The following is a 22151-nucleotide window of genomic DNA, read 5'->3' on the forward strand; positions in this document are numbered from 1 at the left end:
ATAAAGGACTAAGTTAGTCCATCAATTAGTTGACTGTTAGTTGACCGTTAGGACTGACATGTGAACCAATCAGATGTTGACACGTGACACATATTTAATTTTTTTTTTTAAATTAAAAAAAAATGTATTTAAAAAAAAAAAGAAAAAAAATTGGGGCTGGCCTGGCCACCCCCATGGCCAAAGGGGGTGGCTCCCAAATGGCCGAGCTACCCCCAATTTTTTTTCTTTTCTTTTTTCTTAAAAAAATACATTTTTTTTTTTAATTTAAAAAAATTAAATAGATGCCACATGTCAACATCTGATTGGTCCACGTGTCAGTCGTAACGGTCAACTAATGAATGGACTAACTTGATCCTTTATCAAAACTCCAGGAGGTCCTGTGATAAAAATGAAACTCCAGAGAGGTAAAAATAAAGTTATCAAACCCCAAAAAAGTATTTGATATTTAACCCTAAATATTAACATAAAAACTTGTAATCCGCCCCTTATTAACCGAAAAATTCAAAACTATTTTTTTGTTGATATGAATTTGGTTAATTGATAGGTGCTCTTACGGAGATCGACTGAACCAACACCCATCCCTAAACACAATAAAAGGTCCAGCTGGAAGCATGACACGTGATGAATCCATTGAATCCCATGTCAATCAATAGCCAAAAACACCAAATAAAAAATAAAAAATAAAAAATAAAAAATCCTTGTCAATCTACAAAACCACGTTAGGGGCAAAATCGTCAAAAAAAAAAAAAAACTTGATTTCTCTCTCTATATAAACTTAGTTAGTCCACTGTCCACTTGCCCATGCTTCACTCCCCAACGTAATCACTGCAAAGCTTAAAAAATGAGCATGGTTTGGTACTTAACGCTGACACTGCTCGCCGTTAGTCCGGCGATTATTGAGGGCTGCCCGCCGTCAGACCGGGCAGCGTTGCTGGCCTTCAAGGCGACCCTCCACGAGCCCTACTTGGGCATCTTCAACTCGTGGACGGGCGCCGACTGTTGCCACAACTGGTACGGCGTTAGCTGCGACCCGGAGACCCGCCGCGTCGCCGACATCACCCTCCGTGGAGAGTCCGAGGACCCGATATTCGAGCGGGCCCACCGCACCGGTCACATGACCGGCTACATCTCACGCTCCATCTGTAGTCTCACGCGCCTCTCCTCGATCATTATCGCTGATTGGAAGGGCATCTCGGGCGAGATCCCCACGTGTATCACCTCGCTTCCCTTTCTCCGAATCTTGGATCTTATTGGCAATAAGATCTCGGGCGAGATTCCGCACGATATCGGCCGGCTCCAGCGGCTCTCCGTCCTCAACTTCGCCGATAATCTCATCTACGGGAGTATCCCACCGTCCATTACGAACCTTACCGGCCTGATGCACCTGGACCTCCGAAACAACCGACTCTCCGGCGCGCTTCCCCAAAATTTCGGGAGACTCGGGATGCTGAGCCGAGCTTTGCTGAGTCGCAACCAGTTCTCCGGGCCGATCCCAGCTTCGCTTACCCAAATTTACCGCCTTGCGGATCTGGATCTTTCTTTGAATCAGATCTCGGGTCCAATCCCGGACTCACTCGGTAAAATGGCGGTTCTCGCAACGTTAAATGTCGACGGCAATAGAATATCAGGTAGAATACCGGCTAGTCTGTTTAGCTCCGGGATTGGTAACTTAAATTTGAGCCGAAACGCGCTTGACGGTTACATACCGGACGTTTTCGGGCCGAGATCGTACTTTACCGTGCTCGATTTATCGTACAATAATTTGAGGGGTGCGATACCCAAATCTGTGTCTTCCGCTTCATATATCGGACACATGGATTTGAGCCATAACCACCTATGTGGTAGAATACCGGCCGGTTCGCCGTTCGACCATCTGGAAGCGTCGTCGTTTGTTTACAACGATTGTCTTTGTGGGAAGCCGCTAAAAGCTTGCTAGACTAATATGTTTCGGCCGAGATAGGTTGGGGTTTGTGTCGGTAAACCGACATATGATGAATATGTTTGTATTACGTGATACTAAATTAGTACGTAGTCCTCTATATGTTGCTAATTAGTCGATTATATTTTGTGTTTAATCTACGTTGTACGTGATTTGCATGGATGGGTTTCCGGAGTGGGAAAAGTAGTCATATTGTAATGACCCAAAAGTGAGTATGATTTTGAAATTATAAAAATAAAAAAAGGAATAAAAAAGAAAAAAATAATTTCCAGTTTTAAGCAAAGAAACAAATAGGATTTTGTACTTTAATTTGGAGTTTAATGGTGATCGAGTACATGCATTTTAGTGAAAAGATACTTTGAAAACCCACCAGTCATAGATGCTCCATATTTACTGGTTGCCATTGCCATATAGTTGTCATTTGTCACACCTGGCCTATCATTGTCATCTTTTTCTTCGTATTATGTCCTATTATAGAAGTCGATTGCCCGAAACTTGTTTCAATAAGTAAATATTTTTTGTTTAATTTATTAACGATTTGAACAATATCAAAATTGTTAAGATCTCTACCCTTAAAAAGAAAAATGTTTGTAGTATCAATTGCATGCAACTTTTGCTGTAATAGTAAGAGAAAATTATTATAGGTTGTGTAGGCCTATTAGTATATGGTTGGTTTAACTTATTTAAATGGATCAAAACAACTATAAAGTATAAATTAAATCTATCTATATTTGATTTAAAGGATTTATCTCAAATGATTTGATTGGTTTAATGGTTAGTATGGTATAATTTAGGAAATTTTCCGAATAGTTCATGAGTTTGAATATTCATATAACAAAAATTGTGTTTTAAAGTGATTTTATCTATAAGGAATATTTTTACAAAAACCCTAGTTCTAGAAACCCTAGCCGCCTCTATTTATTATAGTACTGAATTTAAGAGGAGGAGTTTGTAATACTTCGGTCCTATATTGAAAAGATGAGAAGAAACCCATATAGAGTGGGTGGTTTATAAAAATAGTTAGAGTGTTAAATCCCACATTGCTTAGTAACTTAGTTACTAAGTGAAACTGAACGCTTTAAATTAACTAGTCCTTTTGAGATAATAGAGCAAATTTTGCTAGACCTTTTCTCTAGGTCGTTTCAGTAATTATGGAAGGAATGTCCTTGAGCATAAAAAAGTAGAAAAAAGGGGTTGAATTTTATGAATCAGAACAGAGATGAAACAGCTCATCGTGAAAAGACAAAGGAAGGTTGGTGGGGGAAAAGTCTGGTAATCATGATGTATGATGGAGGTGATAAGGTTTCTTTGCCACATGATGGGGATAATCATCATCGATCGATCGAATTCGTCGGCGTTGCTGGAAGAGATCAGCAAAATCTTCTCTGAAAGTGTGTACATTCACTTGAACCAACTAACAGAAAGAGATATGGATTGGATTTGGGGTTGCGGTCTGTGACTCTGAATATTAACAGCAGGACACAGCACACGTGAAGATACGTTATGCATTTAAAGTAGAGGGGTCCAGCGGTGGAAATCAAAGTTGCAGCGGTGGAACCAAGATCCTCGTCACTTTGAAAGCGCCGCATGAGTGGAATTGAAGCTTGTTTTTTAAGGAAGAGACATGCCAGAATATATATATAAAAAAAGGAAGTAATACGTCAAACTAATTTACCTGATATATAGCTCAACCTAACCCACCAAGCCCGGGTTTCAATGTCATAATTTATTAATTTATTTGTTTTTTTAAAATAAATATATTAACAAATAATTAAAAACACAAAATACTCGTCAAAAAATAAAAATATACCTATATTATTGTCACATTAAAATAGTTTTCAAAGAAAAAATTAAGTTCAAAATTAAAAAAAAAAAAATTGCAATGTTCTCCGAACTTGTAATGTTCCTACCAAATTGTTATTGAGGTTGCAATGTTTTCTTTTGAGCAAATTTTAAGTTTTATTTTAAAAATTTTCTAGTTTTTTTAATAAAGTTATCATAAGAGATATTTTTGTCATTTTTGCAAAATAGGAGAACATTGCAATAATTGAAGTTCAATGGAAACATTAATTGTGAATTACTTGTAACTTGGTAGTTAGAACTTAGAAGAGGGTAAATATACCTTTAGAATAATAATAAATAAAATAAAAGATATACTCATTAAAACACATTTAGCAAACATACCCGGATTTTTTGGGATTTACTAGGACTTAATAAAAGATTCGACTCTCCAACCTTCTCATCTCACACAGTGCCTTCTCATCTCACACCCTTGTTCACTGTGTTACAGTTTTCTTTGACCTTTTAATTTATTTGTTTATTTCTGGTGCACATTGTCGAATACACTTTTTATCTAAAAATGTGTTTAACTTAAAAGTTCTTTTTTTTTTTAAAAAAAAAAAAAAAAGTACAAAAGAAATTGAAAACGCTTTTAAGGGTTAAAAAAATTCAAAAATAGCAAAATCGCACTTTTGACAAAAATTTAAAAATAAAGCTTTTGTCAAAAAACGTTTTTGACTTGAGAGCTATATTTCTCAAATGCAATCACAAACATGTTCTTACTCTTTTAACAATCCTAAGTGTAACATGTTAATTAGTGCACAATTAAGGGTGCGTTTGGGATTGTAATTTCGCAAGAATAATTTACGTTTTTAAAAGATATCGTAAAACGTAAAATGTTTGGCATTGCGATTTAAAAAGTACTTAATTTAAAATAGAAAAAAAATTTACAATTTTGATAAGCAGGCTAGGAAGTGCTTATTTGAAAAAATGCGAATTTAAACCAAAATTAGGATTTTGCATAACAAATATTTGATAAAAAAAAATACTTTTTAACATGTTTTACCAAACGTCTTTACGATTTTAAAAAATGACAATTTCAAAAACACAATTTTAAAAATCGCACTTATTGAAACCGCAATCTCAAATGGACCATAAGAAAATTTTGGAAATATCTAGTTTCTAGACATTTTTCAGCAGCTAAAACAGTTGTCTAGTTCAGATATCATTATGCAATCAACATTCAACACTACTTTGATTCTTTGGACCAGATAACACAAATGATAGTTTCGTTGAAATTGTTCAAATATGGGTAATAACCGACTCATTTCTTTATTCAAAAACATTTTGTCACACAACACAACCTTGATAGTCCCCCTCAGAATCGCAATAATCATAGGAAGTCTCATGTAAGATAAAAGTGAAAATAAGCAGAATCAATTGATGTGGTCAAGAAACAGTCAGAGAATAGACCCCAAAAAAAAGCCGTACATAGGCTTTACAATCCATTACATCAACTCACTGTTGCTCAAGTGTTAATGATCTAGTCAATCCCGAAACATATCAAAAATAGGAAGTAAAATAGATATGGAATGAATGAGTCACCAAATATCAGGCTACTATTCAATCATCTTCTTCGATGACCCTGGTGCTCAATCCCTTCAAACCTTCTGGTGGAATCTCAGTGACAGTGACTAGTGAATAGAGCTCCTCCTTTGCATCTTCCTCGTCATTTCTTTTCCTGGCAATGCGCACTCGAATCCTCCTAGGCACACTTCGGATCCCCCGGCTCCATATAAGCTTGTTCAGCTTCACATCCACCCTGACATCTGTTGTTCCCATAGCCTTCTGGGCAAACTTCCTTATCTCCTTTATGGCCTTTGGAGCCTTCTTTTTGAATGTGCTACAAACAAAAAAAATACACACACCGTCTGTACTTTAATTTCACTTTAATTTCTAACGAAATACTACAATCTCATGACACCAAATGAAAGTCAGAGAATTGCTGTCTCAATTCAGAGACAATAAGAAGGAACTCATGGTTATGTATAATCCAAATCAAAGTATGACAAAAAAAAAATCAGAATTTGAAATCACATGAAGTTATCAAAATGCCCACAAGTAACATCATAAACAGCACTTGATACCACAGAATGAAAACCTAATGATTCTACCCTCATTGTATTCAGTTAGACCGAATCTTGTCATAGGATACACGAGGTAAGTATTACCACAAGGCCTATCATTAATTAATGCTGTTGTACACTCCAACATCACAAGCTAAATCCATTCCAACAACACACAAGGGCACTCCAATTCAGAATGAAAACCTAATGATTCTACCCTCATTGTATTCAGTTAGAACGAATCTTGTCATAGGATACACGAGGTAAGTATTACCACAAGGCCTATCATTAATTAATGCTGTTATAAACTTCAACATCACAAGCTAAACCCACTCCAACAACACACAAGGGCACTCCAATTTTTTTTTTACAAACTCAAGGATGTTCCTTCTCAAATGTCTAGACAGAATCTATTCAACCTATGATATCTGAAATTCTTATGGAAAAAAAAAATGGACTCAAAAGCTCGTATGTAATACACCAAAAATCTCACTTCCCCAAACATGACGAAAGAGATTTTGTTTTTCATGTTCTAATCCTCCAGCTATTGCACTCTTTCACGGATCTATACACATATCCCTTCGAGAGGGATATCAAAGCTCACCACTCGACATAGAAAAGTCAGTCGAAAAAGTTGACCAACTTAAATAACACTTTTGATCTCGTGTGACAAAATCCACATCAACAAATCTTCACATCAAGGCAAGATGGATAGTTGATAATGCGACTTGAATTCTGTCATGTGAATAAAAAAAAAGTGGGATACAATGGTGGTGAGAAACACTCAATTAGTAACCCCTAATACACCCAATATCTCACTCCCCTCACATGCGAAAAATAGAATTTTTCTTGTTCTAATTGTCCCATTGTTGCACTCACTCGAATGAAGAAGAATGCACAGGTATATATAAATCTCACTAACTGACATCAAAAGGCAATCACCAAGTCTTTGCAATGCATTTCAAATGCTTGGCATATAGCCACCATCAAGCACTATGGACACACAGTGAAATTGAAATGCTCCATTTACCATAAAAAATAAAAAACTTAGAAAGTACAAATCCATCATTTTGATGGCTATTAAACAGAACGCCAGTGGTCACGCAATTTACTGCAATGCGTTCCTTTAATTTCAATGCGGCATCAATACGCACACTAGATTTGAAAGTAAATATACACTTAACGTCTCTAACATGCAAGAACTAAATTGTAAAATGCAATTAAAAAAAAGCAAAATGAAAGATAGTGATACAACAGCCAATACTCAGGATTTGATTTGAAAACATTGCTACATACAATCTTGGATAACCAACCAGATAAAAACAATCGGCCAAAACAAACCCATCGTACATACTACATACAACCGTGAAGATAGGCGAATTTGTTTCAGCAAACTATGGTTTTTAGCTCAATACCGATCCCAAAGGTTTTGTTTTGGTCTCTGAAAAAGATTTAAAACGCTTTCAAAAATCATTTTAAGCACTTTCTGAGATCCAAATTAAGCCCAAAACTCAATCATTCTCCTGTAGCTGAAAATTCAACCTCAATCTTAAACCCACCTCGTAAATTAAATGAAAGGTTCAAAATTTATACGGTTCCAAATGTGTTGCAGATCCAAGTAATTTAAGAGGAAGACGACAGAGAATAAAACTAGAAACAAAAGTTCACCATAAGAAATTTAAAGCGTTGAGGAGCCTATATACCATCCATGAAGGCGCTTGTGGAGATTGATGGTATATTCTCTGGTGACAACCTCCTCTTTTCTTCCTCTGCTCGTCTTCTCCACCATTTTTGCAGGCTCTGAAGCTCCGCCGCCAAAACAAACCGTAAACCCTAATTGATGGAATTACAAAGCCTAGCTGACACTGCTATGAAGCCAAATATAAATATAGTGGTTGTGTTATATCTAAAATGCCCTTGAAGTAGTGGGTAAACTACAGAAAAAACCTTGGGTGGGCAATTTGGGCTCCAGTTCAGTGGGCCGGTGCGATTGGGTCGGGCATGATTGTAGCGGCAATATGGGGATTAGAAAGTTTGGTGCCAAATTGCACAAATAGTAACTTAATTCTATAAAATAAATGCTCTTTCTTTTTTTTTTTCTTTTTTTTTTAAAAAAAAATCTAGTGAAAAATACATTTCTGCTGAGTTGGCATGCTCTATCCACTATTAATAATTTTTTTTTAATAATTTTTTTAATTTTAATTTAGAGTAAATAAAGCATGCCAACTCAATAGAAATATACTCGAGATGGACGCTAGAATGCAAATAAGCATTTTTCAGGTCTTAAAAGAGTAGGCTCAATCAATTGGGGATTACGCCTTCTTTTCCCCCTTTTACTCTCCTTGTACGGACATGTAAAAAATAAAAAAATAAAAAAAGCATTTTTCAATTTGTAAATGAAAAAACTATAATTACCCTTCTTATATGCTCAAACTTTCATATAAACATGATAAAGCTACTGATTTGTTCATGATTTTACTAAGTCTACCCGACAGACTTGTATAAAGTAGAAGTGTTTCATGAAAAATTATAGCTTTGTGTTTTGAAACATCATCTAAGCCAATAAATGCATTGAATTGTAGATCAGTTGAATGAAAAACTCACATAGGGATCAGCCATAGTGGAGCCCAAATCCCATGTGATTTTATTTCGATGTTTTTCAATCCTTTAGATTGCGTAGATGTTGGGTAAACTCTCTAATATTCAAAAAGAAAGCTTTTTGGGATGATTTATGGTTCTGGACAGAAACTGAACCATTAGCAAAAAAATTACAAAGAACACTAGCCCAGCATCCCACAATCTCCTTTTCTCAATTTCTACATTCTATAGATTTTTTCAATAATCAAAGAGCCTCAAATCAACATTAAACTAGAAATTTGAAGAAACAACTCTTGAGAGGTAACAAGAAGAGGATATTTATTATCTAAGCAATTTACATGGACTTCTCAGTCAGTCCAGTACATAGATTATTAATCATGAAATTTGAAATAAGCAGTATAATATTCATCCCTGAAGCTCAGTAAGGGTGCCAGAAGAAAATTCCTCCTCACCCCTGTGGCTACAAAGCTCATAGGATGATACTCACTAATTCCCTTGCTCAACACAAAGCTAGCAGCCTGACTAAAATCATCTGATGATGATGAGTCTGATTTGCAGCTGAGCTTTACGCTTTTGCCTGAATTATACACAAAGCAATCCTTGTTGCTTTCCGACTCCAAGGATACCGTTTCAGCCTTTCCATCCAATCCTGCAACCAACCGGAAACCAGAAGAGCCGACACCACTAGGAGAGTCTGAAATTCCAAGGTCTTCATCCTTTCCTTTGTGTACTAGAACCATTCCAGGAAAATCGAATGGTTCTAGCATGACTGATTCGCCAACAGCATCATTTATAGTCCAAAAATTTCCAGAAGAGTCATTCAAGATGAGTCTGAAAGTGGCATGAACAGCAGAAGCAGTGCCGGATTCTGGTAACTTTTGCATTGCGATCGATTGGTTTGAATTAGTTAAGACAACAGTTGAATCTCCAGACTTTTGGGACAAGGAAACCAGATGAGTATTATAAGAAGCAGGGATTGGACTAATCCAGTCTGAAAGAGAGTTGGCTGACCCTCTTTTGAGGTCCCAGTCGTCACTCGTATGACCCGCTAGCAGATATGGGCCATAAAGTATTGCCTGAACAGAAGCATGCTCTGGCCGGTCATCTGAAGTTCATTAGAACGACATTGTCAATAATATATCATCCATACCAATTCTTTTCCTGATTATTGAAATTATGCAGGGATGTACGAACTGCTCAAGTAGATTATCCCATGAAAATACCTTGAATAGCTTCTGTTCTCAAACTAATGGGCAGCTGAAGAGTTAGTTTGTCACCAGATCTCCAGCTTCTAGGGACTGATAGGAAGTTACCTGCATCAGGATATGATTAATCAAGAAACTCTATCTATCTATCTCTGAAGTAAAGAACTACAGTTCTTTTTCAAGAAACTCTATGGTTTGCACCAAAAATACATTATGCAGGTGAAAAGGATCAAAATAGTTAGATAAATACAATTCCCCACCAAAAAAAAAACTGCTAAAATATGCTGGGTCCCTTTTTTCTTCTTTTCAAGAAAAGCTAACATATAGTCTATAGAGAGAAGAAATTCACACCTGGAGCCGGTAGAGGCAAATTCTGACCATTTAGTGATGCCTTTGCACCGGCTGTAGACGTCCAACTTGGTATCCGCAAGTTCAAGTTAGATAAATGGCTCGGTCCCTGCATATCAGATCCAGTATAAAAGCTATTCATACCCATGCTGAAACCAAATAAATACAGTGAGCACTAGCAGAAAGAGAAGCACACGTCAATACGAACAGTACTTGGACCAATGACACCTCTCAACTGGAGATCAGACAAAAGAAACAGCACATGTTCATATGTGTTCCATGTTTTCCAGAACTGCCTTCAGATCCATGTTTTACTACCACTAGATCAAAGCTTGTCGATAGAGGGTAATTCCATACTAGAAAAGTATTAATATGGTGCAATATAGTATAATCATATGATAATTAGCAATTGTGTGTTCCTTGTCCAAGTAAGTGACATCAAAGGGTAAATATATTCAGCAGTGATTTCTTGGTTACTATAATCAAAGAGCAAAATTAACTTCTATGTGGCTTTTAAGAGAAATGTATTCTTAACCAGTACCTCCTTCGAAGAAAATGTCAATGTCACTTGAAGGTAAGGATCCCATGAACCAACAGGATCAACCTTCTGATTGAGCAAACTTTGTCCGGATTTCCAATCAAGTGAGCTTGAGATATACTGGATGATGTACAGACCAGGAACTTCTCCTTCCTCTTCAAAATAAATGGAATCTCCTAACTTTGAGAATGATTCAATTCCTACAGAAGTAGCATGAAAAAATACTTATCAGATGGATGGAGTGCTAAAGAGATGCAACATTAATGGTTACCACTCAGCATTCATAACAGAGATAACAAGTAGAAAACCAGGTTAAATTGTTCAATCAAAACAATTATAATGTGAGAAAGCAAATCCTCAGATTCCATCAAATTAAGAATGTGGTGAAATCAAAAGGAAAAAAAAAAAGTAGACACCAATTATGTTAAATTATTAATTAAATGATTAAATTCATCATTTCTTATCAACTTAAGCTTTTGGGATAAATGATGATTTAATGTGGTATCAAAGCAAAAGTCCCGAGTTCAAACCCTAATTCCACAGTTTACCCCCATTTTAGTTAAATATTCTACATATTGGACCTCATTTGTTGAGGAAGAGTTTGAGCCCACATGTGAGGATGAGTGTTAAAGTATTAATTAAATTATTAAATTCACAATTTCCTATTAATTTAAGCTTTTGGGATAAGTGGTGTTTTAGCACATTCTAAAGCAATAAATTTGAAATTGACAATCAATTCACACCTGTGCCATAGCAACACCAAAATGACCGATCTGTTGTTCCCCATCCATGGTAACTTACAGCCTTGGAAACTCCACGACCTAGTGGGAGCATGTAAATCATCACTCCAGGATTCGTTCCTCTTTGAATGCTTAGCACGCCATTTGTCAAGGCGCGCTCATAATAGTCCGCATATGCTATTTCCTTGGTCCATGTAAATAGGTGGCGAGAGACCTACAGAATCAGTGAGACATGGTAAAATACTAAATTCCCAGTTGCCATAGTAATGTAGCTTGAAAAAAAGAAAGAAAGAAAGAAAGAAAAGAAAAAGGCCATACACACAAATCCGTGATATCCAACATATGATGCAATTATTTTAGTTAGATTGCTAATTATAAATCAATTTCCAACAAAAGGACCAATCGAAAATTCCATCATCACTATAAAGGGGAAAAAGAGAAGGCATACCTTCAGCATGTTATAAGTTGTACAAGATTCTTCATTCTCTGTCTGTAGAGTGCTTGCCAATCGCTTGGGGTCTGACCTGCCAGGCGCAAGGGGAGCAAAATGATACACATCAGAAGAGAGTGTGAAAGAAACTAGCAAAAATCATGTAAAAAATAAAATACACATAGGATTTGAAATAACTGTTCTTATTCACTCAGTGTACCATATAGAGATTCACACAAGAGTAAAATGAATAGAAATATGAAGTACTAATATTACCAGAACTCATCGGCTGATGTGCCTCCTGTTGCATAGCTATGAGAAGAGTTGACAATTTCCATGAAGAACGTCCCTATTGCCTGGTACACCATAATTGAATGAACATTATAAATTGGGAGATAAGTTCATGACCATATGTTTATCATATGAACCTTCAAAAGAACAAAAACTAACCCTAAATGGCAATTAAAAGATCAAATTCTTTTGACAACAAAGATGCAAGACAAAATGAATAGGAAGAAGAGAAAGGTCATCAACAACTAGTGGATAGGGAGGGTAAAAAAGCATATTGTAATTACGCACGAGCACTAGAAGTGATGCCAGGCTTTGCTGGATATAGTTGTTCAGATGATCTATATTTATATAAAGCAATTTACCTTATAAAGTGGATCACCAGTTACTTCATACCGCATTTGAGATCCTATAACAATTGGGATATGTGTATTGGCATGAAAACCAGATATGTCATCAGCCTACAAGCGAAAGAAATAAACTTTTGTTAAATAATAGTAAGTATGAAAATCAGAGTTTGAAGTAACTTGGAAACTTCAATATGAATCAATCAAGCATAAAATCAATGTGGTGTTCTGAGAGAAGAAGAATGTGTACAATAATTCATCAGTGAATTTACTACCATCATATTGCATTTTAATTTCTAGTAAGATATTAAAGATTACTACTTACATTCCTTAATAAGTATCAAGACACAAAATTGGACAGTCTACGTGCTACTGATATCGGTTATTGTCACACGTAATTGGCTCCAGACGTGAAATAAATGATAGGCCGGAAATTACAGAATATTTTCCACTGGTTAAGCTGGATTAGCCAGAGAGGACTGATTCAATTTGTTTATGAAATAAAGTAGACAGGATAACATGGACGACACCTGATCATCTGGATTGGATGTCTAGAGTATAAATAAAATTGATTTTTCCTCCATTCTTTTTTCTTATTTTTTTAAACCATTAGTAAGCTATTGAGAAGAATTCAAGTAGAGGCCCTCTCTCGTTATAAATAAGAGTTAGTTGACAACTTTAAGAAACACACTTGAAGTTAAAAGAGTACCTAGAACAAAAGGTGAAGCAACAGTACCATTAGACCACGACGCCGCTGACTATCACTCTAAATCTGAATCCTATATCCAATTCTTGCATTATGTGCATACTATTTGCAACAGATTACAGACCATAATTTATTTTATGCCCAAAGGTAGTAAGAAAAGGATCCACTAATTATAAATTTAAAGTTCAGAGTGCTCCTAATAGTGTTTCTGTACTAAAGAAAGAGTTAGAGATATGGAACATTACTTCGTTTTCTCCAAAGGAGAACATATTAGTTGTTTTTATTTAATATTTGCCAGAAGATCATTGAAAATCCAAAAAATCAACCGAGCATCAATGAACAGAAAATAATGGTTACCTGAACTGCAAGTAATCCTAGAAAGCATGGTTTGTCAAACAGGTGAGCCAACAATAAATGCTTTGGATCTTGCTGCACATAGGGACATGAAGGCTCAGATCATAACCCAAAGTTACAATGATACGAGTACTTTGCAAACCTACAGTAACAACATGCTAAAAGGAACTTACTAAAGAAAATCTAATCAACTAGAACAAGTCACAACTTGTCACCATTCACAGCATGCAAGGCAAACTTCTCTGGTAATGATGGTAATACTTGCCACCATTCAAGACAGTTTCATTTTCTTTATGACTAGCTAGTAGATCATATATTTAGATCTTTAAATTGGCCAACTATTGGAGCATAACGTGAGGTTATTTTCGTTGAATACAGCAGTTACTGCAGGGTGCTATCATACCATAGATATCCAAAATTTCCACAATAATTCCCGATTCAAATAGTTTGTAAGATACATTTTCCAAAGTCGAGAAGAAATGCATGGCATGTGGTATGTGTGATTAAACAAGATTTCTGGAACGGCATACTTAATAAAAGTTCGCAAATGGCTTAACCATCTGGCCATTTCTGCATATAAAGATATCAACCAAATTCAATAGACGGTTAATATCATGCAAGTAAAGTGGAGTATCAGCGAGAGGAGCTAACAGAACCATCTAGATAAGTTTACTTACAGTTATTCTGTATAACTTGTAAAGGACATCATTCATGCCACCAGTTTCTTCATTAAGTGATAGATAGTGCCTTTCTACACTGTACTTTGTAATCACATTCTGAACACGGTTGTAAAAATACTCAACCATCCATGTCATCATTTTTAAAGCTTGAGCATTACTAGCAAATGTGTATTGATCCAGTAGGCCTGCCAAGATCTGTCAAAATATACAAGTTGAAAGCTGATTGCATAACCTTTTTAACGCCAAATAAATCAAATCCATCTAGTTAAAGAATTGAAATAGAATCTACCTTGTGAATGGTATAATACGGAGCCCAAACAGGTTTTATAGCTTCATAACGATCAAAGAATTCAGATGGAAAGGCAGAAAGGTATCCCGTGCCCATTTTCTCCTGACAGTCAGATAAAGTAGATAGTACAGCTGACATTTTCTGTTTGAGAGTATCATTGTGAGTGCTAGCCCACATTAGTGCCGATGCACTCAAGTAATGCCCTTCAAGATAACAAAAAGCAAGCTATTCATTATAAACCATCAACATTTAAATTTCAAGAACTAAAATTGCAGTAAAACATCTTTTCACTTTGTTGAAAATAAAGGATTCGTGAACAGGAGTAGCCTAGAATATAGAGGAATTAAGCATAAAAAAAAAAAGAATAAAAAAAAAGAAGAAGCAAATATGTCTAATTTTTTTTAATGAAATGAACTCATATGTCAGATTCTTCCAACAAAAAGCAAAAATGAAACTAAATAGGGCGGCCTGATTACTGTATGTGGAATTATTAAACTTCTTGAAGACTTTTTGGTTTCTTTCTTCAATTTCCTTGCAATTAAAGTAGTCTAATAATGATTTTTCTCTACAGGAAAGAAATAGAATCTAATAAAATACAATCAATTTGCATAGACAATGAGCAAAACAAAAGATGTAGTACAAAATCCATGATTTAGAAGATTCACAAGATAAACTAACCAACAAAATGTCCCCGAAGCTCAGTAGCCGGGTCTTCCCAGCCCCCATATGCTTTGCCAGGTGTTGGCAAACCAGCCGTCTTCCTAAAGCTCCAAACCAATCTATCGACATCCAACAACAATAAATACTCCAAATTTGTTTGCTGCGCTCGCCAATGCAGTGAACTCGAATCCAATCTCACATCATGCAAAGACACCTCCTTAAGAAAATCCCCGGATTGTTCAATTCCACCCTTATTTTTCATTTGCCGATACATTGCTTGCCAACTGTACCCATCTTCTTCCCTCAATGACTTTCTCGGCAGCAAATTCGCCCAAGCAGATTCATCAGTTGGGGTTAAATGATAGTGTGAAAACATCTCTTCCTTCCACGTTTCATTTTTCGATGATAGGAGCTCGTATCGAAAACCATGTGATGAGAGCTCAGTAGGAATGTTTGTACATTCCTTGCCCATGACACAACCACATAACACAAAGACTAAAAGCACAACCAGCATTTCAAAGAACACGAACGCCTTCATCCTTATTAAAAAACCTCAGATTAAAATACCCCAAATTTAGTCAAATTGAGTACAACAAAAAAAAGATGATCAAGTAGACAATCTGATGTCAAATTCAACTTAAGAGAATCCAATATACATTTTACCCAGAGTCAGAAAGCAAAAGCCTGAAACTTGGATGAATGAAATTGGAACAAAGATTAAAACTGCAAAAACCAGGCAGTATCGAGTTCAAAATCAAGAAAAAGGAATCAAAACATTCACTTCCAACCAAAACCCAGAACACAAAACCTCTAAATTCAGTGAACCCTGTGAGGAACAGACACACTTTGACTTCAAGCTAAACTAAAATAGAATGAAAGCAGTCACTGTAATTTGTATAAAAAAAAACCCAGAACAGAAAACCTCTAAATTCACTGAACTAACACAGTCCAAAACACACCCACATCCCCAAGATCGAATTCAATCTAGAAAGGAAAAAAGAATCACAGGCAAAGCTTGAACAGTGGAAAGCACAATCACATGTGAGGGTGAGAGGGTCTATATATAGAGGCACGCCAAGCTATCAAGTCAGCAAAGCAAGAGTCCAAGAATTCCAGCCATCTCGTGAAAGGTAAGGTGTCGTTTTCTGCGGTTGTGGCTTTGACCGAGAGAATCGCTTGCACATTGATATTTTAAGGCATATCTATTCCTGAAAATACACAGCTTTTTCTTGATTCGTTGTTGAATTGAGTGGCGTTTGTGAAAGCGAGAATTCTGAAGAAATCGCCATTATCTCGCTCCCAGAAATTTGAATATTCTAGACAGGATTTGTAGAAGCTCATCTCATCAACAACTGAGACATTGAGATAACGCTTACCAAACAAAATCTCTGCCTCTCGGAGCTCATCTAGTTGAGTGGATTTAAATAGATTCCGTTGTGATCTTCGCCATCTGGATTAGCAAAAACGCATCAACATTACTATAAATTCAAATAATTTTTTTTGCTTCTTCTAAGCTGTCTTCGTCCTCTTTGTATTATAAATCTTAATTAAGGAAAAAAAAAATTAAATTTAGACTAAACATGCCACATCAGCTGAGCATATATATATATAGACAAAAATTTCCTCCACATCCGTTCGAAGGAAATATTCTCCAACCCATTTAAATTAGTGTCAAGTGTCTATAAATATTTAAAACGCATATTAAATTTAGTCTAAGTTAGTAAACTGCTATTAATGATATTAAGAATTTAATGTGTTTTTTAAATATTTATAGACACTTGACACTATTTTAAATGAGTTTGAAGATGTTTTTTTCAAATTAATTTGGAGGAAATTTATATATATATATATATATATATATATATGCTAAAATGCTAAACCAATACAAAATAACATTTCTATTTTAAATAGGGCAGTAACCCAACTGATTATTAAATATTTGGGAATATCAAGTGTTCTCCCAGTGTCTTCATGGTTCTAGAGGATATTATTTTCTAAAAAAAAAAAAAAATTGTTCTTATTTTTATTACTTGTTTTTTAGAAAATAATATCTACATACATACGATTAAAAGAACACCTAATATTTACTATAAATTAATATTCAAGCTCCACTTATTATTGAATTAAATAATTTGTTTATAATTAGTTCATTTATTTTCAAATGAACACAATCTTGTTTATGAATTACTCAATTAATAATTTTTTTTATTTGTTTATAAATCCATACTGATTATTATTATTAATTTTTTATCATTTGAGTTAATTAAATAATTAACTTGAATCTTAAACTTATACATACACATAAATACATTTGAATATGCATAATCATACATGTACCTATATCAAGATTCACAAAAACAATAATTTAAACTATATTTGTCATATTATGAAGAAAAATCCTAATCTTTTAAAATAATTACGATGTTTTCATTACAAAATTTAAATAATACTATAAAAATAATATATAAAAACCGTATATAAGTTCATCTCTTCACATATCAATAAAAAGGGAATTAAGATCCTCTCCATTTCATTTGAACTGGATATTATCCGCTCATTTGAACTGGAGATGATATGTTCCCAATAAATGCGGTTATAGTAAGTTATCATACCATTTATTATAATGAAAATGATAATGATGATGAACAGGATTAGACCGCGTAATTTTATTTTTCTTTCAATTTTTCAAATGGATTTATGATGACAATCGATTAATGCAAATCATTTACAAACTAATTACAATATAACTAATTATTTTTAAAATTTACTAAATCAAGATCCTCTTTAATTCACTTGAAATTTAGAGAAAAGTTATTTTATAATAATTTTTTTTTTTTTGTTATTCGGCTCATTTGAACTGGAGAGGATATGTTCCCAATAAATGTGGTTATAGTAAGTTATTTATTATAACGAAAATGATAATGATGATGAATGGGATTAGACCGCATAATTTTATTTTTCTTTCAATTTTTCAAATGAATTTATGATGACAATCAATTAATGCAAATCATTTACAAACTAATTACAATACAACTAATTATTTTTAAAATTTACTAAATCAAGATCCTCTTTAACTCACTTGAAATTTAGAGAAAAGTTATTTTATAGTAAATTTTTTTTTTTTGTTATCCGGCTCATTTGAACTAGAGTGGATATATTCCCAATAAATGTGGTTATAGTAAGTTATCATACCATTTATTATAATGAAAATGATAATGATGATGAACAGGATTAGACCGTGTAATTTTATTTTTCTTTCAATTTTTCAAATGAATTTATGATGACAATCGGTTGATGCAAATTATTTACAAACTAATTACAATACAACTAATTATTTTTAAAATTTAATAAATCAAGATCTTCTTTAATTCACTTGAAATTTAGAGAAAAGTTATTTTATAGTAAATTTTTTTTTGTTATCCGGCTCATTTGAACTGGAGAGGATATGTTCCCAATAAATGTGGTTATAGTAAGTTATCATACCATTTATTATAATGAAAATGATAATGATGATGAACGGGATTAGACCGCGTAATTTTATTTTTCTTTCAATTTTTCAAATGAATTTATGATGACAATCCATTGATGCAAATCATTTACAAACTAATTACAATACAACTAATTATTTTTAAAATTTACTAAATCAAGATTCTCTTTAATGCACTTGAAATTTAGAGAAAAGTTATTTTATAGTAAATTTTTTTTTGTTATTGTATCTAATGGTACATATGATACCATGTCATTTAAAATTCATAACCGGCCATAAAATAATCCATCTCCATTTCAAAAGGTCGTCAAAAAAATCAAGAGGATGATGCAAAATATCAAAACCAATAAGTACTTAAGCAAAAGAGTAGTGGTAAAAAACAAAATGTTATCCTATAACTATCTCACTATACTTTCTTTTCTTTTTAATAAAGATTGATTCAAAAGACTAGAGAGAGAAAAGACTGTGGAAGCACAAGTTTTTTGTATCTTTTATGGTCCGGAGACCGATGTTTCAGAATGTTGGATGCCTCCTACCCAGAAAACTACATAGAAGTCCGTTTAGTTTGGAGAAAGCCACTCAGACATTTGTTTTCTTATTCTTGTTTTTGTTTATTACCAGCTTTTTGAATAAGAAAATTTTGTTTTATCTCAAGGTAACGATAGGGCCTCACATGGTTGGAATCACAGGATAGATTATGAATTGTTATTATACTAAAATAGGCTTTGGACTCACATGGTACTGTGGACCATTACTTTGCAGTCTTTTTCTGGGTATGCACACTCATGATATAGTGAGAGTCATTGTCAAAAACAGAAGTTCGATCTCACTGCAGGAAATTGTCCTGTGGTTACTGAGAAAGTCTTCCAAGATGCGCAAACCCAAGCGTAAAGGGGTTAATAGTGCGACATAAACAATCTTCCTAATCATAATTATAAAAACAATCAAGATGATCATGTGTCGCACTCTTTAACTCTAACCCTCTCAGCTCTAGCAAAGATGTACTAGATGTTGTATTTAGTTCCTTCAATGAGAACTTTGTTTCTTGAGCTGGAAACTAGGTTAGATTGTAAAACATGCTTGCTAGAATAAGTTTGTTGGTATATATATATACTTACCTTTACTCTTCAACTTCAGTTGCATTGAAGTTAAGAAAGGAGACCTTACTAGTTACCAACCCAAAAAGCATATGCACGTGCCATACAACATCCAATTTATGACCCCCCGACATATTTCATTAGCTTTCTCTAAAAGTTTACAGTGACTCCCCCCCTCCCACCTCCTGCCTATGTCCTGAAAAGTTGTATTCCATGTTAAGGCGCATGCTGCTTAAGCATCTGAATTTCTTCCTGTTTTGATATTGTCGCCTAGTTGAACAAGAAAGCTAGCTGCCAACAATTATGAACAAATTATTGACTTTGTTTGTACAATGGTTCAACACTAGGCCATAGGGTTCGAACACATGAAAGTGACAGGGCCTTTGGAGCAAGTCTAGTCGGTGAATTCGGATTTTGAATGATTTGCTGTCTGAATTGTTAGTAACTAGAACAGTAAATGTGAATAAAATCTTATGAGATTAACTTGTTCATGTAGTATGGCAGGCCGCTTGAGATCTGGTCTGTAGGGACTCTCTCATATTTGTTGTCCAAATTGCTAGTAATCCGGACAGTAAAATTGTTGAGGTCTCGATCACACTTTGATCAGCATTTTTTTCTCCAAACAGATCATTGCTACTTTTGCTGAAAATGACAGTTGAATTTTATGTTACCTTCTTCTTCCCTGCCCTCGTGGTGGGACAGTGTTGAAATTTTCTCTCTTTACTGGTGGCAACAAGCATGTAACATTGTAGTGGCATCCAGAGTGTGTGACCAATCTTTTTAATGGCCATTAAGAAACAAGTTGCATCATAAAAGTCTGTCATCTCATAGAGAAATAAAAGCTGTCATCTCAGCTAGGTATAGAGAATTCTTGCTTTATGCTTGGTTGTTGGGAAAATGGTAAATATATTGATATGTAACTCAAAAGAAGAAAATAGGAGATAAAGCACACTGGGCTGGGATGGTGTAGCATTAAGATCAATTAGGAGTTAAACCTTTCAAATTTACCTTATTTTCTGCTTAAGTGGATCTAAATGGCGGGTTTGAAACGGATTCGGCTAAAGTCTAGTTCCAGTTGGAATTGGACATGTTGGGATTGGGACGTATGTCCTATATCTAAATCTCAACGATTCCAGTTTCAACCAAGGATACAAATAAGGGAGTGAAATTTCAGCTTTGCTTGTCTTCATTGATGATTTTTAACCTATACCATACAATGAGAAGGTTCACTCTTAAATGGAACAAGCAATAGAAAAATTAATTTTTAATGTTGCAAAAGAGATTGGCTTGGAGCGGCCCTTTTTTCATTTCATTTCTACAAATTAACTTGGAACGAACAACGCCAACTTACACTTTGACTTTAACTTATTAGATTTAGTAGTAGGTTCATTAATTGCACTTATTACATCAAATGAGAAAGAAAAGAAAAATATCACGGTCTTGTTTGATAACGCTTTTTTTCTTTTACTTTTTAGTAAAAAGGCAAAAGTATAAGAAAAATGGCTCCTTAAATTTCTCATAAAATCCTCTCCATTTTACCTGATTCAAAGGAAGGAAACATACAGCATGAACCCCATTAAAATTTATATAAAGAGGTAAGTGATGTTAGGTAAGATTAGTTTGGTTTGACTTGTATCTGTCCCAACTCCCACCTAAAACCCAGAGAAACTATTTTCTCATTTCTTTTTTCTTTTGTCAATTATTTTAAGGAACCAAAAGAATGATTATAATATACTTTCATTCATCTTCTTCATGCCGGAAAGTTAGAGAACCTTTTTGAACTTTTTACTCATTTCTTGCTCACAAGAAACAGGGATTGGCTGAGTCTTTTCCAAATCCTTTATTGTTATTTTTGTTTTCTTATGTGCAAGTAGACATGATTATTTTAGTGTTTATTTGAGAAGGGAAAGAAGCTTATCCAGCCAAAATTGACTAACAAATATTATATTTTTACTATGACATACCACAAATTATAATTTAATTTCAAAAATTATAAAATTTGCAATTTACTTCTTAAAATAAATTTAAATTTCACATTTAAATCATTATGTCAATTGGATTGATACAAATCTAATTCGATAATGCAGTTGATCGCACGATTAGACACGGTTAACAAACACCTACAAAAAGGGTGAAAATAGTTCGGAAGCTTGCTGGAGTTTTCTAACGGAGGAACTTTCCGATACTTAAGTTAGGACAAAAATAACGTGAATCGAATCACTCTAAAGAATAGAGCTAAAATTGTGTATGAAATTGGTTACACAACTGTAACTACAACCGTTGATAAATGACCCAATCTTGATTGATAGAGGTGGACCTTCAATGAGATGGAGAAATAAATGATAAGCCATTATAATAATCTAATTCAGTTGCCCCTTTATTGGGCAATGACGGTTGTGACAATTGGTCCTACTCCTGTCATTCAAGATGCATATTCCACCGTCCAGATTAAAGAAGAGAGTTTGATCAATTTCTAGTGATCCAATATGGCCATGATATTCCCTAAACCAACAAGAGGTGAATGGCATCATTGTCATATA

General features: G+C 34.5%; 3 protein-coding genes across 3 annotated transcripts; 1 reads left to right on the forward strand and 2 right to left on the reverse strand.

Moving 5' to 3' along the window:
• Positions 1-793: 793 nt before the first annotated feature.
• On the forward strand, positions 794-2097 carry LOC132163561 (DNA damage-repair/toleration protein DRT100-like). The gene has a single exon (XM_059573882.1). The coding sequence runs from the start codon at positions 842-844 to the stop codon at positions 1934-1936; it is 1095 nt and encodes a 364-aa protein (XP_059429865.1). The 5' UTR covers positions 794-841; the 3' UTR covers positions 1937-2097.
• A 3042-nt stretch (positions 2098-5139) lies between these two features.
• LOC132163707 (large ribosomal subunit protein eL31-like) lies at positions 5140-7698 on the reverse strand. The gene is made up of 2 exons (XM_059574077.1): positions 7548-7698; positions 5140-5621 (listed from the first exon to the last, which is right to left on the reverse strand). The coding sequence occupies exons 1-2, from the start codon at positions 7631-7633 to the stop codon at positions 5342-5344; spliced, it is 366 nt and encodes a 121-aa protein (XP_059430060.1). The 5' UTR covers positions 7634-7698; the 3' UTR covers positions 5140-5341.
• Positions 7699-8743: 1045 nt separating this feature from the next.
• Positions 8744-16497, reverse strand: LOC132163582 (uncharacterized). The gene is made up of 12 exons (XM_059573921.1): positions 15046-16497; positions 14368-14570; positions 14076-14273; positions 13402-13473; positions 12357-12452; positions 11980-12059; positions 11722-11797; positions 11277-11487; positions 10537-10733; positions 9999-10104; positions 9666-9755; positions 8744-9547 (listed from the first exon to the last, which is right to left on the reverse strand). Exons 1-12 carry the CDS (start codon positions 15563-15565, stop codon positions 8814-8816), a joined length of 2583 nt encoding a protein of 860 aa, XP_059429904.1. The 5' UTR covers positions 15566-16497; the 3' UTR covers positions 8744-8813.
• Positions 16498-22151: the final 5654 nt, after the last annotated feature.

Source organism: Corylus avellana, chromosome ca10 (assembly GCF_901000735.1).
Source record: "Corylus avellana chromosome ca10, CavTom2PMs-1.0".
Taxonomy (NCBI): domain Eukaryota; kingdom Viridiplantae; phylum Streptophyta; class Magnoliopsida; order Fagales; family Betulaceae; genus Corylus; species Corylus avellana.